At 34.4% G+C, this 27,574-nt stretch overlaps 2 protein-coding genes across 3 annotated transcripts; one reads left to right on the top strand and one right to left on the bottom strand.

Moving 5' to 3' along the window:
• Positions 1-2,074: 2,074 nt before the first annotated feature.
• Positions 2,075-14,756, top strand: LOC141827628 (putative transcriptional regulator SLK2). Of its 2 annotated transcripts, XM_074714917.1 has the most exons (11): positions 2,084-2,195; positions 2,324-2,491; positions 2,579-3,545; positions 3,654-3,785; positions 4,808-4,856; positions 8,237-8,451; positions 8,557-8,625; positions 11,498-11,598; positions 12,371-12,464; positions 12,565-12,634; positions 13,528-14,756. In XM_074714917.1, exons 3-11 carry the CDS (start codon positions 2,841-2,843, stop codon positions 14,529-14,531), a joined length of 2,439 nt encoding a protein of 812 aa, XP_074571018.1. In that variant the 5' UTR covers positions 2,084-2,195; positions 2,324-2,491; positions 2,579-2,840; the 3' UTR covers positions 14,532-14,756. The 2 variants fall into 2 exon arrangements, with proteins under 2 accessions (XP_074571017.1, XP_074571018.1); XM_074714916.1 differs by lacking the exon at positions 2,324-2,491 and having other exon boundaries at positions 2,075-2,195.
• A 1,113-nt stretch (positions 14,757-15,869) lies between these two features.
• LOC141827760 (plant UBX domain-containing protein 8-like) lies at positions 15,870-26,516 on the bottom strand. The gene is made up of 11 exons (XM_074715079.1): positions 26,264-26,516; positions 23,605-23,666; positions 22,964-23,495; positions 22,801-22,875; positions 22,625-22,722; positions 19,552-19,801; positions 19,295-19,462; positions 19,059-19,223; positions 18,071-18,214; positions 17,930-17,986; positions 15,870-16,168 (listed from the first exon to the last, which is right to left on the bottom strand). The coding sequence occupies exons 1-11, from the start codon at positions 26,345-26,347 to the stop codon at positions 16,055-16,057; spliced, it is 1,749 nt and encodes a 582-aa protein (XP_074571180.1). The 5' UTR covers positions 26,348-26,516; the 3' UTR covers positions 15,870-16,054.
• Positions 26,517-27,574: the final 1,058 nt, after the last annotated feature.

Here is a 27,574-nt window from a genome sequence, read left to right on the forward strand (position 1 = left end):
TCAAGTGTCTTGAAAAGATATGTGCTACCTCAAGACTAAAACATGACAAAAAAGATAGTATTTAATTACCTCTACAACATATCACATATGGGTAAATTGAAAACACATTTAAAAAAAAAATTGAATCAATTCAAGAAGTATTCATTAAATGGGTAAGATTATAATTGAGTCAATTGAAAAAGATTAAGTCGTCGATTGATCTAGATTCTACGACTATCTGTGAGGAGGTAAATCAAAAAATTATAGTGGACCACAACGGAGTAAGGTATCATCTTGATTTCATTGAGATTTGAACTCTTGTCCTCTTTTCTAATTCTACTCCATCGTAACTAACTAAGTTATACCCCGGGAGTCACAATTTGACAGTTCTAATTAATATTAGATAGAGCATGTCACTCTATAATGATGGATCAATCGTGAAAGTCGATTATCGATGACTTTAATATAAGTATTTTTTAAATTTATCATGATGATCGATAAAAAATTTATATGACATCAAATTTATCATCTTCAAAATTAGTCAGTTCAAAAAATAAAAAATCAGAATTAAAAAAATCAATTGAATTCGAATAGAATAGTCATGTAAAACTTATCAGATTAAAATTTCTACGACCACTTAACACTTTTATAAAAAAGTACTTAATATTCACGTCGATCGACCAACCAATTAATCCCTATAACTAAGACAGCCAAACTTTTATCACTTTCACTGTTTAAAATAAATTCATCTACGATCGATCTTATTTTCTTATTCTCACTTTTACTCATTTTTAATAAACTTTTCTTTGATTTCCTTTTATTTTCTTTGTCAAACTCGTAATCAAGCCGAATGAAGACACGTTGAAATGGTCCAGGGTTACGGTGCAATGATAAAGTGTTTCTCTAATTAAGCAGACATTAATGAATTGATGTCTAATTATGATACATTGTGAATTATTTTTTTCTTATATGAAGATAATTTTGAAATATTGATTGCAAAGTAATATGCCATTTATGCTTTTCAATTTATCTTTGATGGCTAATAAAATTTTTTATGGGATTGAACGATCACCTTCAAGATTAATCGATGTGAAAAATTAGATATGTAAATTATTATAAAAATAAAAAATAAGACACGTTGAAACATATTAAAATCAAATGATAAGATTAATTATATGTTTTGTATAAGTTTTATTTTTTAATTTGGAACTATAATGGATGGTAAGAGATAAAACAAATTTCTTAAATAACAAAAATTTAAATATCATATAAGATACATTACATTTGAGAAGTTTAAAAAATTTATGATGCTAAATTATCCGTTAGGATCTCATATGTGTTTTTTGATTTACTTTGATGGTCGATAAAAAATTTTTATAGAATCAGATTGAGGTAGATACTTACTTATGACTTATCGTTCACTCCATCGTATGCCTCTCCTGACGGATTTAAATTTTTAAAATTTATTTTTTACTAAAAAAATTGATGGACCCCGTATTTGCCACGTAGGAGCATTTAATTATGAAGGCCGGTGTGCACCGGAACAACCTTAGTCTCAGGATGTCAAACTAAGAATATAAATTTATTCTCTTTTACAACTAGATCAACAAAAGAAAGCGACGCTTGCTTTGGCCTCCACCCTTTGTCCAATCATCGTGTAGGTAAGAAAATGGGTTCTCAAGAGAGATAACGTTTTGAACCTCGAAACCGTTCTTTGAGAAACATCGGTGCTCGTGCACCTCTGCACGATGTTGTCCTCAGGAACTACACCTGCTTTTTCCACCGATGGATCAACAACCGAATGGGCCCATCTTGACTCTCTATTGAGGTAGAAGATGGGTGCTCGTGGAAGTGGGTGGGCGTGGTTTTTGATCAGATGATTTTCCGGTGGCAACTCCAGATTTGGAAACCTACGTGAAAGTGAGGCTGTCGGATTAGGGGTTGGGCGGGAATGGACGGTCTGATGAGTCCAGAGAAAGGGTAGAGCGAACCGGTCAAAGCCAGTAAACGGTGGCCGCCGAGGCGGTTGCAGCCGGTCATCAATCTCCTCCCCCGCGGGTTCCCGCGACCCATAAGAGGACCCGCTCGCCGGCGGCGCAGCGCCGCGAGAAAGGGGGGCCGAGAGGAGGCAGCGGCGAAGAAGGAGCAAGCTCGTTGCATCTGTTGATGCGCGCGGCCCTTTCTCTCGTTGGTCGATGCCGTCGCGAATTCGAAGGGTAAGCGCTTGCTGATTCATTTGCTTTCCGTTCCGCTATCGTTTTTTCGCTTTCTGATCCTCGAGATTTTTGACCTGTTACCTGATCGTTCGTGAGAGTGTCCATTTTTGTGACTTTATTCAAAATAGGCATCTTGCAGTTCCTCGTGGTCGAATTGTTGCGAAGCGTTGTGCGACTCGCTGATTTCGAGATCAGTTGTGACTTTGCCCTATCATTTTCACTAAATCTTGGAGAAATTAGGATTTATGTTCTCGTCCTCGCGATCTCTTTGTAGTAGCTTTGTATGCTCTCCGAGGGTGCGATTGCAGTTTTTAATGGTCGATCTTCGATCTCTCTTGACAGTGACAAGGTAGATATTTTATGCGATCCTCATACATTTGCAGTTAATCTCTTCCGAATCATTTTTATGGAGCTGAGGATGAAACTGATTGACACAAGGCGCAAGTTTTGTTGAATCAGCGGCGATTAGGTTTCAAAAGTTCTCTTTTTAAGGTGGTTTGTAAGATGGTTAGCTCACTGTAGGTGCGGGGATCCTCTTTGCTATATAGTGTCAACTTCTTCGCGGATTTACTGAGGCCAAGTAGGCTTCCTTCTCTGGTAGTTTTCCAGAGTGATGGTGGTCAGCGGCCAGACACTTTGATCCCCATGTCGGGGAATGGTTATTCCGGTCTCGGACTTGCCTCAGGCGACATGAACCATATACCTAACAGCGCTGCTAACTCTTCGGGTCCGAACATCGGTGCGAATTCCCTTGTCACGGATGCCAACTCAGCTCTCTGTGGCGGTCAGTTGCAACGATGCACCAGCTTTAGTAACGAAGCATACACACGGCTTCCTGCCTCTCCCATTTCCTTCTCCTCCAACTTCTCAGGTTCAGTGATTGATGGTTGCTCAACTGTGCAGCAAAACCCTTCCCTAGCACAGATACAAAAGCAAGGGCTGTCAGGAGCAACATCTCAGCTAACGCAACAGGACCTTGGAAGTTTGATGAATGCCCAAAAGAAGCCACGAGTTGATGGAAGGCATGAGGATGCTTTGCAGCGGCAGTTGATACAACAGCTTTTACAGGGACACGAGCCCATTCAAGCACAAGGTCAGCAGAACATGCAACTACAGGCCATTTTGCAACAGCAGAGATTATTGCAGCAGCAACAACGGCAGCAACAGCAGCAACAGCAGATAATCCAATCCTTCTCTCATATGCAAAGAGGTCCTATGAGAAACCTGCAGCAACAACATCTGCAGTCCCAGGCTCTTCAATTATCTATTCCTGTTAAACAGACAAGTGATAATGGAATATGTTACCGTAAGCTTATGCAATACTTGTATCACAAACGACATCGGCCACATGTGAGTTTATTTTTTGGATTTTCATCACAATCTAGTACCTTCTTAAGATTGACCTCATATCATTATTGTGCATCCTGAAGCGTTCTAGTCCTATCTGTTTGTTTATAGGACAACACAATTTTATACTGGAGGAAGTTTGTATCTGAGTATTTTGCACTACAAGCCAAGAAAAGATGGTGTTTGTCCATGTATGAAAATATGGGCAATCATGCTCTTGGTATTTTTGCACAGTTGGCTATCGTAAGTGGTTTTATATATTAAATTGCTGCTTGTTTTTGGTTACTTTTTTCTGCATATTGAATTAGGAGAATAATTATTTCATTTTTCTAATTGGGCTTCAAATGAAACTTTTCTATCATATAGAAAATATTAAATTGCTGCTTGTTTTTGGCTACTTTTTTTTGCATAATGAATTAGGAGAATAATTATTTCATTTTTCTAATTGGGCTTCAAAAGAAACTTTTCTATTATATAGAAAGGATTAATGCTAGTTATAAACTTATAATTACTATAAATGGGCAACCTACGAAGCTCTTGCCAATGCAGGGTCCTGAAGAGGGGTTAAACCACATTGGGTCTGTTGTAGGCAATCTTACCTTGCATTGCATAAATTCATGACCTTATCATGACCATAAGGTTAAATGGAACCAATTTTACTGTTGTGCCAAAGTTCCCCTTCATAAACTTATAATTACTATCTGGTCATGAAATTAAAAGGTGGAACTAAATTAGGTATTTAAGTTTTTGTTTATTCGACTAGTTAAGTGTGGTAGAAAATAGAGTGCAATACATTATACATGTTGATATTTTAAGATTCTTATGTTAGATAAATGTTTGACTATTTCAAATATTATCATGTAGTGGTCATATACATCTTAATATTTTAAAGCTCGCGCTCCCTTCCGAGTCTTGTATCTTCAAGATTCATGTATCCATTAAATAAATCTATGTTTGTCTCTGACCGACTAAAATAGGAAGAATCTAACTTGGGCTCAAATAGGTTTTGTCCTGATGTATTGCCATCATATTTGTATTTTACTGCTGTGGTTATTCAACATGTTCATAAATTTAGAACTACTTGATTTTGCTCGTGCCTGGTCGTTGGCATGGTCTTCTGTCTCTGAATGTGGCTAAAATATAGCTTAAAAATTCATCCAATTTTTACAAGAAAATATTCAATATTTTTGCTTAGATTATGGTAACATGGTTATTTTCCTTTTATTCTTATTATTTAGTGTGTGCACACTCTTTCGTTGATGCAGGATGCATGGCAATGTGACATCTGTGGTTCTAAATCTGGAAAGGGATTTGGTTAGTAGTAATATCTTTATAGTTTTCATTATTCATCAACTTAATGCAGAAGTCTTATTGGTTCTAGATAAATCATTCTATGATAAATAACACAGTATCCATATGATCCTTAAATATACACATGCATTAGCAAGATGCTTTGTCTTGTTTGTCTTTCCTTTCTATGCAACATTTGCCATGATATGCGAAGTTAAACTATGCATATCACTTCCTCAGTAACATCACAGGAAGTGATATTTAGTTGTTTAAGATTAACAGACATTTGAGCCAACTGCTGCAGGTTCCTGTTTCTTTTCTGATAAGCAAACAAACAACGAATACAGAGCTAATATTGGTGTGTTGATATTACCCATATTTTGTGGCATTACCCCAAGGATCTCAGTGATATAGGGACCTTTGTTGAATAGTTTAAACCTTTTACTACATTGAAACAGGCTTGATTCCTGTTGCCATTTTCTTTCACTAATTCTAAGAGAGAGCCTAAGAATTTTTATTGTGTCTGCAATATTCTGACTCATATGGTGAACCACAAAATTGATGACCAACTAGGCCTGCTAAATTAATCTCATGTCATTTTTAGCCCCAATCACTAACACTGTTATTTCTTGACGGATCATGATGGTGGATTTCAACTCCAATGAATGATGTCACATGTTTGCCATGTCATCATTCCATTAAGTATTTGAAAATTGGGGGTGGGTGGGTATTTTGTAAAAGAAGTAAACTTCAGGTTGAAGTGAAATTTATCGTATTCAAATTGAATTTCCGATTGATATTATAGGTATTGTTATTGGAGCCTTACACAAGCTGCTGCCAGAGAAATAACACCTATGGATTCTATTCAATATGAGTTTGAACTTGAATGCCTTTATGAACTATGAACTAACAAATAAGTAAAATTTGTAATTGGAACCTCAATTTTTCTGACAACTGAAGGCAAAAGCTGAAGTCCCTGAAGTTTTACAAGATATTACAGGGATCTAAATTTGACAGTAAAAAAAGGTTTTTGCCTTGCAATTAGCACACAGAATTCAAGATGAATCTAAGATACAATGATGTTCGGAAGCCTGTAATGCATTATTGAACTATTTGATGACTTTCTTCTAAAGGTGTTTTTTTTTTTCAATTTCTTTAGTTCTCCAATCTCAAAATACAAATTTATTTGAATTGAAGAAAAGATGGAAAATTTCAACAACAACAACAACAACCAAGCCTTATTCCACTAGGTGGGGTCGGTTATATGGATCTTTTTACGCCATTGGGCTCTATGCCTAACTATATCATAATTTATATTTAAATAACTTTTATCTTATTTTATTGTTACTAACCAAGTTTTTTTTGGTCTTCCTCGTTTGATGTGCATATTTGTCATAGTTTCACATAGCCTAACTTGAGCATTTATAGGTCATTTAAGTATATATCTGTGCCATCTTAAACGTGTATCCTAGAGTTTTCCCTCAATATGTGCAACCTCAATTTTTTCTTTAATATTTTTATTTCTTATCCTGTCCATCCATGTATATTCGCACATCTACCTTATCGTCATCATTTGTACAACTCTCATCTTTGATTTATATATTCGAGTCATAGCCCAACATTTAGCTCCATATAATATAGCATTTAATCGTCATTTTATAAAACTTTCCTTTAAAGCTTAAGGTACTTTACGATCACAAACACCTTACACTCTCTTCTATTTCAACCATCTTGTTTGTATTCTATGTAAGACATCTCTCAATCCCTCCATCCTTTTGTAAAAATGATCCTAAATACTTGAAGCTCTTATTTACAGACAACTCGTCATCTCCTATCTTAACAATTGTCTCATTATGTTTAATATTGCTAAACTTAAATTTCATATATTTTGTCTTTATTTTATTAAACCTAAAACCTTTCACTTTGCATTTCCTGTCAAGATTCGAGTTTAACATTTACCCCTTCACGTGTTTTATCTATCAAAACAATATCATCTACAAACAACATGCACCACGGTATCGTATCTTGGATATGTTTAGTGAGTTCGTCCATGATTATGTAAAAAGATAGTGACTTAAAGTTGATCCTTGATGTAATCCTATCTTTATGGGAAACACTTCGGTTAATTCAACTGAAGTTTTCACTTTTTTCATTAAATCTTCATACATATCTTTAATTAGTTCTATATATGCTAACACCTTTCTTTTCTAGAATTGTCCTTATAATTTTCTTTGGAATTCTATTATAAGTTTTTTCTAAGTCGACGAATATCATGTATAAGCTCTCGATATTTTTCAATTAGTTGCCTGAGAAGATGTAGAACTTCTATTGTTGACTTTAGGTATAATCGTGGTCTGCTTCCTTAGCATTTTTTTTTAATTACTTTTTCTTAAAGTTTCATAGTATGACACATTAGTTTAATACCCTAGTTTAATATCCCTATAGTTTGCACAATTTTATACGTCTCATTTATCCTTATATAAAGATGGAAAATTTCAAATGGGTAAAAAATTATATGTTCTAAGACATTCATTGAGAAGACCAACTAATTATCTAGAACTTAATTTGCATCAATAGTAGTGAAAGGCCTAAAACTTCAGAACAAGCTTCATGCATACTATTGGTCTGTTGCTAATTGGCACAAGCATGCAAAATGTTGTACTTCCAAATGCATGGATAAATACCACATTTAGCAACAAGCCAACGGTATGCAAAATGTTGTAATGCCAAACCCATGGATAAATACCACCTCAGAGTTGGTGTCAACAACTATTGCTATTGGGAGGGTGCCACTTAGCCGAGTTGGTAAGAGCCTTGGAAGTTGTTGCCAAGGTCTTGGGTTGGAAACCCATTTTCACCAAATGTGAGTGCCTGAAGTCTCTCAAGGCTATCTTTTTAAAAAGCTATGGCTAGTGTCATTCCCAAGAGGTCCACCTTTTCATAATCTCTGTCATTTATTTCCATATATTTCTGCAATCTTGCTACTAACACATTCTGTCAACCTTAGAAGGATAGCATAGAGAAGCAACGTCAATGTCTGTGTCGTTCTGGTAACAACAGACGAGTATAGCATTCTCTATATTACAGAAAATTGATGTTGCTCCTACAGAATATTCCAGATCTTAGATGGCAGAATTTTTCATAATTTGTTGATTGAAATTCCCTTGTCAAGTAACCGTGTAGATGAATTTACTGGAACTCCTGAAGCTCATATTTGTTGGTACCAGAAATTTGACTTGAATTGTGACTCTAAAAACTACAGTCAGTTTTTCTAACTAGATGTTCTGTGACCATTATTATCAGTATATGTTGGTACTAATATTATGTAAATTTTTTTACTACAATCATTACAGTCCGGATTCATTGAAGTCTATCTACAATTACAAATTTGTGTTGTTTTTCAGAGGCTACTTTTGAAGTACTTCCTCGACTTTTGCAAATTAAATTTGATGGTGGAGTTATTGATGAGAATTTGTTTCTTGATATGCCTCATGAGTGTCGGTTACCTTCTGGAATTATGGTACTGAAGTTTGAAAAAGCTGTTGAAGAGACTGTTTATGAACATCTACATATTATTCATGAAGGACAACTTCGCATATTATTTACACCGGAACTGAAGGTTTTTAACTAGATGGGATCAAATCTCTTGAATTGATTGCATATCTTTCAGATGTGATTTTCTCCATCCTTTTTGATTTTATATGATGCTTATTACCTGCTACAGATATTATTATGGGAATTTTGTAGTCGAAGACATGAAGAATTTCTTTCACGTAGATTGCTCGCACCTCAGGTATTTTCTTTGCTTTAACTGTTTTTATATTATTGCTAAGTATAGAATGAAATTCCTAAAAGTAAGAAAAAAATAATATTTGCTCAAAAGATTAGGGCTGAGTATTCGGTTAAAACTGAACCGAAAATCGAATAAACCGATTTTTTTTGAACCGATCGAATTTTCCAATAAAAACCGAACAAACCGAACCGATATTTTATCGGTTAATTCGGTTTTCGACCGAATTAACTGAATTTTTTAAATATTATAAAAATTTTACTAATTAATTAGGGATTTATAAATTTATTACTTAAAATTTATAAATTATTTTTCTAGTTTGATTAATTCGGTTTAACCGAATAAGGAATTTTAAAACCGAACCGAATTAATCGATTTTTTTAGAAAAAATAATCGAAATTCTGAAATAACCGAATTGAATTTTTTAATTCGGTCGGTTCGGTCAGTTTATTCGATTTAATTGAATTTTTGCTCACCCCTACAAAAGATACAATAACTATTGGTGAATGATCAGGTGAAGTTTAATAGGTGATGAATTGAATAGAATGAGGCGGATTCATAGTTAGCAAATTGGTTTGTTACAGCTAAAAGTGAGGGGTAGATGGGGTTTTAGACACTCTAATTAAAATAATCCATTGTGATTGATTTAGGTGATAATACTGATATTGCATCGTGGTTTCAAGTTGGATATCTTCATGTTGTCAAATCCAATTAGTTAGGATACATGCCTTGTTTCTGGGGAGGCTAAGCAAGCAGCTGTGTGTGTCAAGAAGTTAGTGAACAAAATGTCGAACTTTAAAGATGATGATATAGACTTCACGTTTTGGACATTGATAAGATTCCTTTCTTTGAAGGATGTGGAATTGTGGCTGGCAAGGACATGGTAGAATTAAGTAGAGCTGAGCTAGACAAAACAAATTGTTTAATTTATCCCAAATATTTGATTTTATATTCAACTGGGAAAAATCACCTCATTGTGCACATTTCTTTCAAATGAAATCTTCATCATCAAATCTTAGCTTAACATAATATTATCAATTTGATTACCTATAGGTTGAAAAATTAATAAAGAAATAAAAAATATATATATCTGGAGTATGAGTGCAACTACCACACATTTTTGGGAACTGGTTTGAAAAAGAAATGTTCATCTATGCATTTTTATCTTTTCTTTTTTTCTTGTACATGAAGGAATTTTGTAAGTTGAACTTCTCATGATTCAGATGTTTGGGTCATGTTATAAATTTCAGTTGTGTTCCATACGATCGATTAAGCTATATGTATATATATATATATATAGCTTACACTCATATTCCATGGGCAACGGTGCTTCTGTGCTTCTGCTCCTGTTCAACACTAGTCAGGGCAGGATTGACTGTTAAGTCTCAGATGGTTGGTTGTAGGCATTGCTTATCGGTTTACTATTATTGTTATGATTCTTTAGGTCTTCATGGTTTTTGTTCATAGAGGCATACAAGGTGTATTGCATTGGTGGTGTCTCAGGATTGGCGTGTCTTTACTTGTAGGTGAGGTACCAACACCGAGGTGAAAGAGATCTACCTACCTCTTGGCTTGTCATTAGGCTTCAACTCAATCTTTTTTTCACAGAGCATATCTCTTGAAGCGTGGCTAATTCACCTAATTTTCTATTCCTATTGGTGGTCTAAATTTGGTTGCGGCAAATCGCTTTAAATTCACCCCGTATTATTGAAAAAAAAATCCTTTTTAATTTTCTAAAAATATACCTGTGCATTTCCATATAGGTAGTGGGAGACACTGTCAATTATTCTTCTTCCTAGATCAATTGATTTTTAAAAAAGTGGTGCCACCTTGATATCATGGGTAGCGGATCTTCTGTCCCATCATACTTCAGGAAATAAAATCTAGGAGCCTGATGCTTGGCCCCTCCCATTTGAATGGCCAATATGGGGCAGAATCCTTAGGATCGAGGTGTTCTTCCCCCAGGTTTCTTATCAATCCTCGCAAGACTTGTGGATCACAGGACATTGTATTAGTTAAACTAGTTACCCAACTATTGTCGTGAGTCATATGGGCTGCAGTGTGAAGGGCCTCCATCTACTTGGTGGTGCTATAATTAGGTTTAAAGTCGTTGCCATCTTCCCTAGTCTTTGCTTGTTCTTCACTTCATGATTTTTGGCTTGTTCCCCCATATCCTTGGTCAGATCTTTCTTTATTTGCTTTATAAACTATAGTACACTTAGCTGGAAGTAATGTTCCATGTTTATGGTGTCACCATGTTTATGATATCAGTTTGTTACGAGTCTTGGTGCAGGATAGTGCCCACACGTGGAGGGGCTGTGGTTCAGCAACAATGGTGAGGTCATGGGGCCTCAGTTAGTATTAGAGGGAAGGGAAATCTTGATCTTTGGTCGCAATTTGTAGGAAGAGGTGCACTGCGTCTCTTCGTGATGACACAGGTGGCAAAGTAGCAAGTGGCAATAGGGCAACAAATCACCACCAAAGAGAGAGAGAATAAAGGGAGTTGAAATTTTGCTACTGCTTGATTCCCTCACATGATATCCAATCTGTTTTTAATAGATGTTACAACATATATTAAAATTGCTGTTAATTATTTCTTGTCCTACTTTGCTGTGTCCATCACATGATCATAAGATTGGTTCTCTTTCTTCACTATGGCCGAGTCCTCTGCTATGCAATCCTTCATAAGGCTGATTAAGTTCATAACATTTTGAAAAACTTTATATTTCATGTGTAACCCAAATGGTATCTCTACTACTATCTAATGATTATTTGCAACTCAATAGCGTGTTTCCCCATGAGAAGCATATTTGTGGGATCACATATAGTCTGTATTTGTTTTTGCTAATTAAAATATTACATATGAAATTTTCAGGTTAACCAATTATTGCAAGTTGCTCAAAAATATCAAGCGACAATAACTGGAAATAATTCCTCTGGTGTTTCACATCAAGATTTGCAAGCCAGCTGCGACATGTGAGTGAAATTTGTCATTTAATCTACAGCACTTTCATAAAAATGGGGAGCTCTGCTTCCATATATCTATTAAAAAAATAACACAATTGAAACTAACTCCATTTAACAATAACCAATCCCTCCAAACATTATTCCATACATTTTTGGTATCCTTTTCTTGATATTTTTGTTATGGGATAGCTGGTGGTGCAATACATACTATCTAGATATCTGTGAGAACATTATCAGCTGAAACTCTAATCCTTGGTTCAACCTTGCAATATTCTTTTTAATTTTCTAAATGCAGATACTTCATGCAAACTTTTCAAAGGGATGGCTAATCAAAATAAGTTTGCTCACATCGTCGATTTAACAATCAATCAACAATATTCACAAATACTAGACAAGCTAACGCTGCAATTCCTGTTGTTAGCTATTTTATCTTTTTATCTGTGCGTATAATCTTCTTACTTCTCTTGTAGCTAAAATGAAATGCCATCATTTTCTGGTATCTTGATTGTCATGATTTTATATTAATGAGCTGATGAACTTCATGTTGCCATATTTTTTCCTATGGTTTTAAAAAAAATCCATTTCAACAGTGACTACATTTGAATTGTCAAAATATCATTTTCCTGTAGTTATTCTGATGGATTTCACTTGTTAGTTATGGATACCTTTTCTAGCTTCTTCGTTGTCAATCTTATCAGTCTTTGTTGTCATGATGAATTTATTATAGAGTTTGGTGTTCTTTTAACTCATATATTGCTTGACTATGTAACACATTTGGTAGGCTTGCAGCGACAGGTCGTCAGTTAGTAAAAACTTTAGATTTACAAGCTGTGAATGACTTGGGATTCTCCAAAAGATATTTCAGATGTTTGCAGGTAACTAATAAGCATTGTTTACGTGCCTCGTGAATTGAAGGGTGTCTTCTATCTTGTGTTTTTTTTCCATAAAGTTTGATATTCCATTTTTCTTTTCCAGATAGCTGAGGTTGTGAGCAGCATGAAAGACTTGATTGATTATAGCCTGGAGCAAAAGATTGGAGCAATAGGTAAAATTCTTGTGGTACTGTATATAAAAGGGTAAATGATTTCGTTGTTGTCAATTTTTATGCCCCCAAGACATACACTAGGGTTGGTGCTATTTTAAAACTTCAACCTATCCTAATATTTTAAGAGGTGTATGTAGGAGCTAACCTATTGCATTACCGATATATGGTATGCACTAAAAAGTACTTAAGTTAGGACTCACTAGATACCAAACTACCAAATGTGATAATTTAAGGTTCTAAGTCCTATACATATCCAAATGAACCAAATAAAGTTTTTATCAAATGAACCAATATAATTCAAGGCTTAAAGACTTTATGGTCGTATATGACATTGGCAATCCATAAAATAATTTATTTGGCCTAAAGACTTTATGGTCATATATGGCCATTTTTATGATTGTCAATGTCATATAAAAGGGCAGCTCGGTGCTTGAAGTTCTCACCAATGCAGGGTCCTAGAGAAAGGTCAGATCATATTGGATCTATTGTATGTAACCTTATCTTACATTACAAGAGATTATTTCCGTGACTCGAACCCGACCAATGCCATATACGGCCATAAAATTATTTTTGGTTTAGACACATAATTTAAGGCATATTCAAATGAACCAAAAATGATTTAAGGCTCTAACATTTATTGTAAAGATTTTTAATCTCTTAACTCAAATTTCATATCAAATTTATTATAATTGATGAAGTATAAAAGTAGGGACCCTTGTTTTGAATGATGATTTTGAAAAATGAGGTACCCATTTGATACTTTGGATAAAAAAGGGGCGTGCCTTCATATTGCCCTATAATCTTTGAAACTAAATAAGGAAGGTGCTGTAAAGATAGATATAATATTCCAAGGAAAGATCTTCATTTTGATGTTTGCATACGTGTTTTTACAGAAAGCTTGAAGAACTACCCCAGGCAGGCAGCGGTTGAGATAAAAAAAGTAAAGTTGGAAGGACAACTCTCGAGTCATAGTCTGTCTGGTGATCCAGGTAGTCTGGATAAAGATGTTAAAATTCCTCCAGGGTTAAACAGCTATATGAACAACAATCTATCAACTAGCCTGATCGCTAACAGCAATCATCAAGGTGTTCATGCACTAAACAACTATCAGAATATGCTGAGAAATACTATGAATATGAAGCAGAATGTGCTTCAGCAAGAGGCTTCTAGTTCCTTAAGCAAATCCCTGCTTCAGCAAGAGGCTTCCAGCTCTTTAAGTAAAGCTCTGCTTCAGCAAGAGGCTTCTAGTTCCTTAAGCAAATCCCTGCTTCAGCAAGAGGCTTCCAGCTCTTTAAGTAAAGCTCTGCTTCAGCAAGAGGCTTCTAGTTCTTTAAGTAAGTCCAGAAATGCACACCCTATGCAATTTCCAGGATCTGGCTCATCACGTCTGACAGATGCGTCTAACAATAACTTACCTGTCCAACATCAACAGCAGCCTCCATTGGATGGCTGCTTGCCACTACAAAACAATTTAAATGGCCCTCTGGTGAACCAACAAATGCAACAGCATGTTATCCATCAAATGCTACAAGAGATGATGAATAACAGTAAGGAAACACCACAACAATCTACGGTTCCTCATGCGAACGCTAACCTGGTAGCTGGAGATGGCAATGGGTGCGACACTATGAGCATGCCCACCAGAATCGACACTGGTTCTTTCAGAAATGCACTTGAGATGCAAAACCACACCACAGCCCTTCATAAAGATGGTACAGTTGCAGTTCCATGCAGGAATGACAGCTTCAAATCTGCTGCCACGGCTAGCATCCCCTCCATCAGCGGAAACAGTCTTAATTCGAGGCCCGAGTTGCTAGAGAACTTGGATTTCGCAGAAGTAGATCAGATTGCTCAAGAATTTATAGACGGTGGGATGTTTGATGGGGATTCTTGGTGATGATGTTTGGCTTCTGTCATTGGAAAACATGTCGAAAATTACTGATGTGCAAAGTTCATAATATTTTTTGCATGCTGATAGGAGCTTCAGGGTAATGGAGATGTTCCATATCATATATGCAAATGACTGGTTGAGGCCCTTTAACCGGAGATGTTGAGGTTTGTTCTTAAAACTTGTTTTTTGCAGATTGCTGAAAGTAATGATAATTTTCTTGTTTGAGGTTTTCGTATTGCCTGTTTGATAATTAACTACCAACACCAGAATTCTCTGTCCTCCATGGTTTTTCTTCCGTCGAGTGCACCATCAAAATCGAGGAATGTTGGATTGTAGTTCGATTGCTTATTATTAGAGATGTAGGATTAAAAAGAGGTACATTTTATTTATATATATTTAAAGATTACAAACATTAAAAAGGATTTATTTTTTTTTAAATTGGAGGGTTATTTTTTTTTTTGATAATTTAGATATTTAGTTCTTTAAATCTATTAATTTTGAGGATGATTAATTTGGGCTCATGAAAAATTTTCATTGATTATCAAGATAAATTAAAAATTATAAATGGTGCATTCTTCGTAGTCAGTATAAAAGATTTAACTTTCTAAATAAATAAGTAAATTTATATTATTAAATTTAATAACTAATTAAATAAGTTTAAAATTATAAAAATTTTCAAAAAACTTACTTGACAACTCAATAATATTTAAGCAAATCAAGCTTATAAAAAAACTTAAATAAACTTGACCACCATAAAACTTACTTGATTTCGTTCACCCTAACTTCCACAATTCTATCCCAGACTGACATAGACTGTCAATTTATCATGTCTTCGGCTGTTCCAAATTCCTATTGGTAGCCCATACACAATAGAAAGAAGTATAAAAACAGTTTAGTTTAGCATCCGTTCTTCTACAACCGATGGCTTTCCCCCTCGTGCCACCTCTTGGGACAATATGAAACCCTTCGTTTCTAAGTAATAACCTCAACCTGGTAATCCAAGCAAACCACTGGGAAGAATTTGAACAAGCATCGCCATTGTGGATGCGATTGATATGGTACATCTCAATAATCGCTGTTTTATTCATACGGAAATTACATTGCTTATCAATTGTATACTAAAAAATTGCTACCTGACAAATGAAGCATAGGCATGCAAGGGACTCGCCTAATACACCACACATTATCATACAAGCAAAGAACATATTAGTTCCTTATAATCATCCTTTTCTTCTTCATACTTATGCATTGCAAACAGGGTTCTGTGTTGTTTGTGCTATATACACGATTAGATTTTAATTTAAATGCTGGAAGTCGAGAAATCATTTGGAAAGAACATTCACACAGGAGGAATCAGGGAGAACATAAACAGGGGATTATTGGTAACGAACATCCGCGACAAAGGGAAAGCATGTAAAGTATTAACAAGGAGCGGCTAAATTTTAATAAGATTTCTTTGTAGCTATCAAACGCCATGTTCCAGAGTGCCGACTGTTGAAGTTACGCCAAGCATCTCAACAAGGGCAGTTTTAGATCAGCTCTAGAAACAATGCTTCTTGCTTACTGGTCAGACCCAGTTCGCTTAAAGAAAGTTCACTCTCTCCATCCGTGAAGGCAGAATAACGACGGGGGTATGGCCTTACCTGTCAATTTATAGGAGCAAATCGATCAAAAGTTTGAAGCTGGTAATGAGCAAATAAATGAAAAATCCACATAAATCACCATACAATAAAACTCAAATTTAAAATTTAAGATAAATGTATGAAACACCTGCATCTATAATCATGTTTAATACTCATACTCAAGTCCAAGTAACATAATATGATAATTACAAAAAAAATATTTTAAAATGTCCAACATCAGATATCTTAATTTTTATTAAAATAAAACTATTAGTGTATATGTCAACATTAAATAGAAATCACCATTGTAGTAACCAAGGTTTAAAGTACCATTTATGTCAAAGTTTCAATCTTTGATCAAACCTGATGGTTGTACTATGTCAACACCAGGCACACTTAAAAGGTCTATGAGATCCACCTCAGACCCTATAACAATTAAATTGAGCATTGGCTTCAAATTTGAGTAACAGGTTACAAGAATATAATAATTATTTTAAGTAATAATTATTCCTTCCTAATCCAACAATAAGTGTAATCCATAGCTAGTATTCTAGTAAAATTAATAATCCCACCAATAATTTTGAAGGCCTATATTAAGTATTGTTCCTACAATTTTTAACACTGGAATTGAATTTTCATGTATTCATGAATATATTTAGGTTAACTACAAGGAGTTGAAGTTGTTAACCTAGGAGTTGGAGTAGGAATAGAAGATTTGAAAATGATTAGGAATAGGTACATGGTTTCTTTGCCATTGCCAATGCTTCTGATTAGTGCATCTCCTCTTCATTTCCATTTTTTTAGTGTTCCAGCTTCTCCTCGCTATAAATAGATAGAATTGAAGAATGAGTTACAAAAGAGATCTTGGTGCTTCACCTCTTCCTATTCCCCCTCCCTTTCCTTCTTTTCAGTGACAAAATCAAAGAATGAGACAAGGTAAAGAATCTTTGAATCTCGACTGACACAAGGCCCTATCTCGGGCAATACCATTAAAATTGTGTTAACATGGGCCCATGAGAAGTTGATCATCTCAATGGGCAATACCACCAATACCGATCAACACTTGAAACTAAGGCAGCAGCTAAATGGTTTATATCAAACAGCTTGCAATCAGGTAGGATGATAGAAAAAGGAGAACAATAAAGAAAGAAAAATTTAAAGAATGAAAAAAAGGAATCAATAAAATAGAAAACCATAAGAAACAGGAGAGAAGAACTACTTGCAGGTCGCAATACAACTACCCATCACTCTCATACAAATGTTCATTCATCATTCACAGGTGCCTCCAGGCTCCAGATGTTTGGTAGTGGTTATTACTCTGCCATTCTTGACAATAGATTGTTAAATTAGAGAAGAGTGATCTACAATAAAACCATGATTAGGCATATACCCTCCTAATTCGAAGATCTTAGAACATAAGAATGATTCAAATGTCACATTAAAGAACATCAAGTCAAAAATCTCACATGCAAACAGTCATCACTCGTGCATCATCAAATAAAATACCTCAAAAAAATAAATTAAAGATATAAAGATAAAAAATACACATCAATATCAACCAAAACACCTCACAACATCAGTGATATAACAATAGTAGTATCATGGAATTCAAGAACCAACATGCATGTCAGATTCAGAATTATTATCTACCTAATGCAGTAGAAATTCAGAATGTAAAATAATGATCAAAATTTCTGAATAGACAAATCTACTCATAACTAAAATCCAATACTATATGCAATGTCCTAACATAAAAGTCAAAGCATGAGAAATGAGTATTACCAATCTGTAGGAGCCAGGCTTAACCACCTTCCCAATATCAATGTAATCATAAAGGAACTGCAAATTACCAGAGGTGGAATTAACTATGTAACCCACAGAAATTTCACCATCTTTTGCAAATAACTGATCAGAGATATCTACCTGAAGCTTGTCAGATTTCAAAAAACGGCGCCCTCGTCGACTGCCATCAGGCATACGCACAAGAAGTGTCACAGCATTTGTGTCATCTGAAGAAGGTTCTTGTGGCAAAGATGATTCTTTTGCAGCAAGCTTCCTCTCAAGTTCCTGGTGTAATAAAAATGTTACCACAACCAAAACCAAATGACATTAGAGCATTATCCTAAAATGTATTTGTGATCACAATGATTGGACTTCACAATAAGACTTAACAGACTACTCATTAATCTACAGAAAGTTACCTTCAATCCAATAAACAAGAGAATGAATTTGAGACTTGAAAAAAAATTTCAAGGCCAACGTAATGACCAAAATAAATCAGAAAACAAAAGATCACCAGAAAACAATTGATCTATCAACAACTTTAGCTTTAATTTGCAGAATATGTTAGCAGATACACTGACATACTATGTTTATCAACTAATTAAAATAGTTGTGTTTCTTTATCATACACTCTATTCTTGAAATATGTCCTAGAAATGTCATGAACAAAGATCATATAGCTACTGGTCTTCAGTTGAATTGTAGCCAAGAAAGTATAAATAAGAGTGGATGAGTCAACACATTTATTCCATTCACTAAGTAAATAAATGAAATTCCCTCCATCTTATACATAGTGGCAGTTTAAATTCCTGTTATATTAAAGCACAGCGACAAAATCAATAATAACTAACGAAACTTCTAACTGCACAGGCAAAATATTCTACATACAAGTATATCTTAAGGCACATAAATATAAGAAAAGAAGATGCTGACAAAATTTGCACATTGATATTGGACATTAGCAAGCTAATTTGTCCTCAGTTAATGTCAGTATTATCAAATCTATTCAAAGGTACATTCAGCATACTGAGACTACACATTTGCATTTAATAAATGTAATTAATTCAGATGAAAATAAATTCACACTATGCAAGTTATGTATTAGTGGAGGCATAAAAGCATGTCTTGCCTCTTCTTCAATTTGCTTCCTATGAGTTTCTGCCTCTTCATGTCTCTTCTTCTGAAGAGCAGCTTCCTTGGCAGTAGCCTCTTCTAAACTACGGAGCTCAGCCTCCTGCTGAGCTTTCAATTCTTTTTCTCTATCTGCTTGAAGTGATGCAAGATACTCATCATCCTGTAACCAAGAAAACCTTAAATTATTTCACTGCATCAGCAATGAACGAATAAATAAAGGACATATCAAACCTGTTGCTCTCTTAACAAGCGTTGTGCCATAAGTGTAGGGGAAGGAGGACGAGGCATTTGACGAGTCAGGTGTCCAAACTGAAACCTTCTTTCATCAGGAATACCCCCAAACATTGCAGCCTCCAGCATGAGAGCTTCATCATGCTCTTGAGAAGAAATTCCACCCCACTAAATTAAAAAATGAAAAGAAAAATGGAGATTTGCCCAAATGACAAGGGTCATACAACGAAATAAATAGAATCCTTCATAATATATACCTCATCTCTCTCAAAAGCGTGGCCGTTAAGCTGAGGGCTCTGATCTACATCAAGCCATGGAGGATCCAAAGCACTATGGCTTGGCTGTCCAGAGTATGTAGGTTCTGCAATAACAGGGGCAATTTGTCTGGAACGGTGTCTCACTAAAGGTTGCTCCTCCATATCCTCAGTTTCTTCCAAGACTAATGGACTTTTTCTTTCTAATTTCACTTGACTTGAAGTTCCACTTTCAGCTGAACCAAACCCATGCCTCCAGAAACCAAAAAACCATATAGTAAAGGAGTCCATTATTTAAGCAGTTCATATGATAAATCAAATGTTTTCTGCAGAAAACATGAAGAAATATCCAAGCAGCTAATGCATCATGAATTTGTGATGCTTCGATTGGTGTATATTCTATTGGCCAGGTTGTTGAGTGTAAGCACTAAAATAATATTTATATTCACTAACCTAAAACAGATTGCTTGGCTAATGCAACATTAAGAGAGATCCAGAAATGTGAACCTCTCTTAGCTATGGCATGATTATTGGTCTAAGATACCATGTCAAAAATTATCACATATCAATGAATATATACGTGCAACTTAATCAAATCCACTCAAATTATTAAATTGAAATAATAATCTTGGTGTCAAAATTACCAAAACCACTCTATGTGAAGATCCCATTCATGAAAATGACGGTAATGCACTGATTAATTCAACATAGCTAAAAGCTCAAAACTAAGCACACATAAGTTCTTGATCGTATGCCACTCCAATACAAGATATTTGTGAATTAGAAACCAGGTTGATCCAAGAATATCTGAATAATTCATCAAAATATATAAGAGAAAACTGAGGTAACATTGATTTCATGAATGCAATCAAAAGAAAAAATATATGTGCTCCACATAAATTTCAATTGGTCACAATCTTCATCCGCTGACAAAAACTCAAACCAATCCTCAATGGTCTATTGATTTGAATGAATAAGTCAAAGGATGGATGGACGAGTGGATTCATATATTCATCTGTTACATTGTTTAGTTGAAAGGATGGATCTTTCAAGAGGAATCAGTCAAAGGAAACAGATTCTAATTAATCCATCATTTTTAGCCCTCTAAAAATTGGGCAAACTGAGGAAAGAATGAATGAGAATAATTAATAAAAATTATAAAATTAACCCTATTATGTTTATAAACATATTAACCACATGTTGACTAATGTAATGTCTACTCGTGGATTCAACACTCACCAACACCAAAAATTTGTGAAGAGTTTCCTCAGACCACCACCTATGCACTAACATGGAATGCACAGTCACAGCATCAACATTTGCCACCATCACACTAGCATTTACTTTTATAATATATATATATATATATATATATATATATATATATATATATATATATATATATATATACACACACAATTGATAAATTATATTAAGTAAATTTTAAAAATAGATGAAAATAGATAAATTACAAAGTTGAAGGGGAGCTTTGGCACAACGGTAAAGTTGCTGCCGTGTGACCTTGTGGTCACGGTTCGAGTCACGGAAATAACTTCTTGCAATGTGAGATAAAATTGTGTACGATAGATCTAATATGGTCCGCTCCTTCCTCGGGACCCAACATTGACAGGAGTTTTGTGCATTGGGTTGTCACTTTTAGATGAATTACAAAGTTCTATTAAGAAATTTAGGTTGTTTAATAAAAAAAATTCTAGTCATTGAAGTAAATTTTTATATTATTGATTTTTCCCCCTTTATTGTCATGATATCATATCACCATCTATATTTAATAAAGCACATCACTGATTTATTCATTTTCATCAAGTCATAATTAAAATTATATTACAGCCTAGTAGAATATACAGTTTAGAAATTTATTTTCTTTTGTCAAAATTGATTCATACTTGAAGTTTGATTCATAGTAATGGTCAATAAAATCTAAAAACAAATTCATAAAAAGAATCATAAACAAACTAAATTATTATTTTTAAATAATTGTTTATTATAAATTATTGTATGGAATTTAGTTGGATGGAATGAGAGAGAAGAGAGGATAAGACTTATAAATAAAAATGGTATTATAAATTTATCAAAGTTAATTATTTATCTTTCAGTTTATCCTTCCAATTGGACAAGTGAAAAGATGGATGAATGTATGGATCATTTTGTCCATCCATTTGTCCAAACAAACAGATGGAAAGATAAAAAAAAATCTGTCCATTTTCTCACCCATTCATCCATCCATCCATCCATCCATCCTAAGAGTTATCTGTCATTTCAACCTAACAGGTCTTAAACTCAAGGAAGGGCTCAAGTTGACCATTTTTCAGTTATAAACTGATCGATAAACATATATAGAAGTTCAAGATACAGCCAAGTAAATATTCAAGGCTTAACAACCATGAGATGCCAAACAAGTTAATGTGGAAATTACATGCAGAGAGAAGCTAATAAGAAGCACCAACAGTAGTGACTTCTGCTCAATCTCAAGACACCATTCTTTACATTCCTATACCACCATCATGCCTAGTTGGCATATCATCATAACAAGTCCTAATCATTAGAAAATAAACCAAAACTTCTTGTTGGCATAAGAACAAAAATATTTGATTACTAACATTTTGAAAGATATTATAGAAATAGTAAATCTTTGTGTATAATGTCCAATTTTAAATCTCAAAAAAACATACACATGCACACACAATCTTTGAAAGAAACTCCTAGGCAGCCACATCAACAAAGAAAATACCATTGAAGTGAAGACCAACAAGTTTGGTCTATTCTTTGAGTTCCTCGGTTTTGTCAATCATTAAGGAACAAGAATATATTGTTGCAAGCCAATCTTCAACTGCTTGCCTCTTGAGTAACATCTTTGCCATTGCTACCAAAACCATGATGTAGATAGACATGATCTCACTTTGGCTCTATGTCGGTATTATTCTACCAGTCAGTTGTACTTAAGAAAAATTGACTTAGGCATCCAGAAGAAGGCAATGTGGATGAAGAAAGCAACTAAGAAAATAACTAGAGAAATAGAGAGAAGCCCATGAGAAGACAAAAATGGAGAGATATACACCTTGTATCAAATGCTTCAGCAGATCCAGCATTGTCTACTTCCATAAAAGATGGATTCTCCCCATACTGTTCACAAAATGCTCTTTCTTCCTCAACTGTCTGTATTTAAGCAAAATCAACATAGTACAAAGACCAAGACAATGACTCTAAACTAACGCAGGAAAGCAAATTAGATACCTCCAAAGACAATGAAACTGCTCGTGCAAGATCAGTACCATCTTGTGCAGCTGACTTAGGGTGACCTTGCAAGCCCTACAACACCATGATAGATAAAATAACTAACAAGAAATAGGATAAAACTTCAACTAAAGTTTAATATATTATCAAACAATTCATATACATGTTGCTCAGCTTCTCTCTTGGAGGCTTCAATAGCAGCTCTGATCATTTCTTCTTCTATATCATTGTTATAGTCCATATCAACCACTGGAGAAATGGTTGGTCCAATATGATTGTCATAAGAGGTACGCCTTGAAGCATTCGTACCATGATCAGCATGGTCCATGTCCGGATCTTCATCATTAATAATAACAATGCCGCGAGTCTCCTGACAATGTGCAGTTTCGTTTCCAGTCACATCTTCATTCCTAGGTTCCATACCAGAAGCTCCAGCTTCTCTAGCATCATCCTTGAGCTCAATGGGCAAGTCCCTCACGTCCCTTGGATGTGAAACCCGTGGACCATGTGTAGGGAAACCAGAAACACCTCTTCCATCAAAAAGACTTGGAAAGTGGCCAAAGGTTGGATCAAGAAGAGAGAATCGGTTCATATCTCGAGAAGGAAACAACGGAAGAGAGGACCTTGGATGCTCACTCTCAAGAGGATCATCTATGTTAACAAAATCTTCATTATGAGAGACCACTTGATTTGTGCTGTACATTGGAGGGTGGTCAGCCGCAAATTATTTAATGATAAACACTAGCATTTCTAAAGTCACAAATACTATGTATTGAGTAAATGGTAAAACATAGTAATACATACTTAACTCTGTCAATTTCACCAAAATGGGCGTTAATAGCACTGTTCAGGTCCCCATCATGTTCCTGAACGCCATTTGAAATAGATGTTAGTAGCAGAAAGTTCAATTACTGATTGAGGAAAGATCATTTCATCTGAGCAATTGCAATAAGGAAGATAAAAGTTCAACGTCTCAGTAAGCATCATGCCCTTGGGCTCCCACAATCATACAAACGATATACAATACAACAGTATAAATCAGTATGCATATATACACTTGCATTACAATACTATAGAACACAATTTATCATACATATCAACAAAGCTATATCAAAGGCCAGGTTTAACTAACATTCTACTACCTAAACACATTTTAGAAGTAAATGTAATAGAAATTATCAGCACCTTCGATTTGAATCAATACGTTATAATGACAGATGTTTGACTTTTCAATCTTACATGCTGATGTTTGACTTTTCAATCTTACATGCTCATGATTTCTTCGAGCAATGAAGAGCTTATGTGTGTTTTCTATAGAATAGAACTACAATCAAGTTCCTCAAATTGATTGAACCTTTGTAACTGTATGAAATTGGCAAAATAAACAGGGTATACATATTACTAAGAACTAAGATTGAAATGCCCTTTCATGTAAATTTGAACAAGCACACAAACTAAGCCTCATAACTAGTTTACCACACGATACTATCCCAATAATAGTATTGCCAACAAGCATGAAAATTATTTCACAAAGAGGCTTGAAAATAGAATGCATCCCTATGCAAATCCAAATGGAAACTGTTTAGTTAAGACTTTGAAGTCTACACTAGTTCCTTAACATAAGTCATCTCCCAAAAATAATGATATTTTCCTGGTGGTATTCTCATCCCCAAATTAGAGAGATCTAATTATAAGGGTAAACTCCAATACAAAAAAAAAATGGTGACAATTTACAGTAGCCAGTACACTGTAAAATTTACTATCTAGTGTAATGCTGTGTGCTTGCTGCTTTCCCACTCAAAACTCAACTAGAATTTAGAGAAATTCATTGAGACCAACATCTTAAGGATATATACCTTTCTCATCTTCAAAGGCAATATTTGGAGAGAGATGGTAATATCTATTGGTAGAAAGTCCAATGATTTGAGGCCTAAGAGATGGTAGATTTATTTCAATCATGAAATCACTGATTCTGCTTTTGACAGACATTGGCAAGCATAAAGGATGAATAGTTGGAAGAGTGGGAATCATCCACAAACAAAATCAATGAGAAACCCTAAACATGCTTCAGCATGGTATTCTGTAGCCACATAAGTTAGCCTAGATTTAGTATAAAAAAAATACCGGTCAAAATCCAAAACTCCAACCATGGAAATCATCTGACATCATAAAGTTGATTGGAAATTTAGACAAAATGAAATAGAGAATTATGAGACAATTTAATGAAATAAGAACCTTTAGATTATAATAATTACTAGACTGAAGGCATTAAATTTGGAAACAATTTTCAGCCAGAAGGTACATCAAAGGGAATCACATCCTGTGACAAAAAATTTGGTCCAAACCCTTACTGTGAAGTCAAGGATTAACATAACCAACCTTGATATCCAGCTAGTCATCCAACAGGGTTATAACCATAAATCATAAAGTCATATTAACTGTACAGAAATTGCATTTTGACTTATAACCTGATTAGGGGCAAGGCAGGAATTCAATAAAGCTTTAAACTAAGTGAAATAAAACCTTGCTTAATAAACCCATCTATGTTCAAGAACAGAAATAATGAAAAAAATCCTGGTGGAGACCCTTGCTTTGAAATCAAGGACTAATTGAATCAACTTTGCTATCTAACTAGTCGTACAATAGCTACAGACAATAGGCTACATAATCATAAATTCTAAAGTTATTTCATTGTATCATAAATTCTAAAGTTATTTTATTGTCTTTTACAATACTGCAGCTTGTCTTATGACCTGTTTAGGGGCAAGGCAAGAATTCAATAACGCTTAAAGGTAACTGAGAGAAAACAGAATAAAAAACCTTACTCAATGAACCCAACTATGTCCAAGAATAGAAATAACAAATCACTATCAACCACATTACACAAAATACTTTTAGTAATAAAAATGAGAGAAGCAGTGAATCATTCCAAATTTCTCATTAAGCTTGACCTAGATCGTAACTAGATGTCGCCGTGGAAGTTCATGTCAATAGCTCCAAAATTTCTAAAAGGTGTTAGATAAAACTCAAAATTCTTTTAGAAATAAAGTAATAAAAAACACTATCAGAACATGGTGAAAAGTTTTAACATAGATAGAATATTAATTGAGAATTCCTAATGCACCAAGATAAAATTAACCTTAAAACCTTCATATGAAATAGATAGGAAAATCCAGAATCCACCTTGCAACGAACACAGTAAGACCAAATTTATCACTCCCGTAAGAAGAAAAAAACACTCCCACAATCCTGGCTTAGCCGGAACTCAAAAAGACACGCATTTCCTCACCCCTAATCAATGTCTAGATGCGCTTATTGTAATTTAACCATTACCTTACAAAAAACAGAAATCAAGTTCGTAAATAGTATCGCAAACCGTAGAAGGGGAAAAACAGACCTAGCGCCGAAACCAAGGGAGAAGAGAAATCGATGAACGCCAAGTCGGCGCGCGACAAGATCGTACCTCGAGCTTCTGCAGCGCGATGGCCTCGGAGGCGCCGGTTATGGTGATGAAGGTGTCGATCACTTCGTGCGAGGGCCGCGCCATCTCTCACGCGCCCGTCTAGGATTTCCTCCTGCGCTGATCAGGGTCGAGAATGAGGTCGAAGAAATCTGACGTCGAGGGATGAGGAAGCGATCGAAGCGGTGGGAAGACGGAACGAAGATGTCTTGGAGAAGAAGCAGAAGCGGCGGCGAGAGAGTTACATCAATACGACGCTTGGTTTCTTGAGAAAGAGAAAGAGAAAGAGAAGAAAGAGAGAAGAGGAGGATAGCGTGGTGAAAACTCACGGGTGGGGCCCTGGTAATGGAATCTCGCTCATCGCTGGATGCGCTTCGTGATTCGTGTGATGGGGGGTGCCGGAGGAACAGGCCGGTATAACACCAAACAGCACATTTGACGAATCGTTGTGACCCACGTGCGTTAGGATTTAAGTGCTATCAAATAGCCCTCCTCTATTTCTAGTGATTTGATGCAATAAATAAGGACAAAAAATAGAAGGAATTATAGAAATCCTCGGAAGAACTTTTTTTTAAAAAAATAATAATAAATTAAAAGAAATATATAATAATTAATATAATATTATTATATTAGTACAGTACCAAGTCCCAACACGTTAATTTTTATAACGATGTAACGGTTACTTATTAACTAATGATTTTGACTATTTTAAAATACTTTTGATGAATTTTTTTTATCAAATTTATAAAAAATATTATTGATATAATAATATTCTGAATTTAAAATTTAAAATTTTTAAAATTTAAAATTTTACTGTATAACAGTTATTTAATAATTTCTATAGTAATTTAATAATTATTTAATAATTTCTATAATTATTTTAAAATAATTTTTAATGAATTTTAAATAATTTTGATAAAATTAATAAAGAATTATAATAGAATAATATTTAATATTTAAGATTTTATGATTTAGAATTTAAATTTTAATTATAATGTGATAATTTCTATTTAATAATTTTTATAACTATTTTAAAATGATTTTAATTGATTTAAAATATTTTTTTATAAAATTTAAATAATTTTGTAAAAATATTTTTAATATAATAATATTTTATATATAAAATAAAATAATTAATTTTTCACGTATTCAATAGTTTCTATACACAACATTGAAATAAATAATATTTTAGATATAAAATATTTTATAGGCTATTCTTTTGATATATTTTTTAAAAGGATCCACGATTTGTATAATTTGTGACTTTTTTTATTTTTCTTAATAAATAAATAATTTTAAAACACCTTAAAATAT

This window comes from Curcuma longa, chromosome 4 (genome assembly GCF_044706935.1).
Source record: "Curcuma longa cultivar G26 ecotype Majalengka, Jawa Barat chromosome 4, ITB_CL_G26_1.1, whole genome shotgun sequence".
Taxonomy (NCBI): domain Eukaryota; kingdom Viridiplantae; phylum Streptophyta; class Magnoliopsida; order Zingiberales; family Zingiberaceae; genus Curcuma; species Curcuma longa.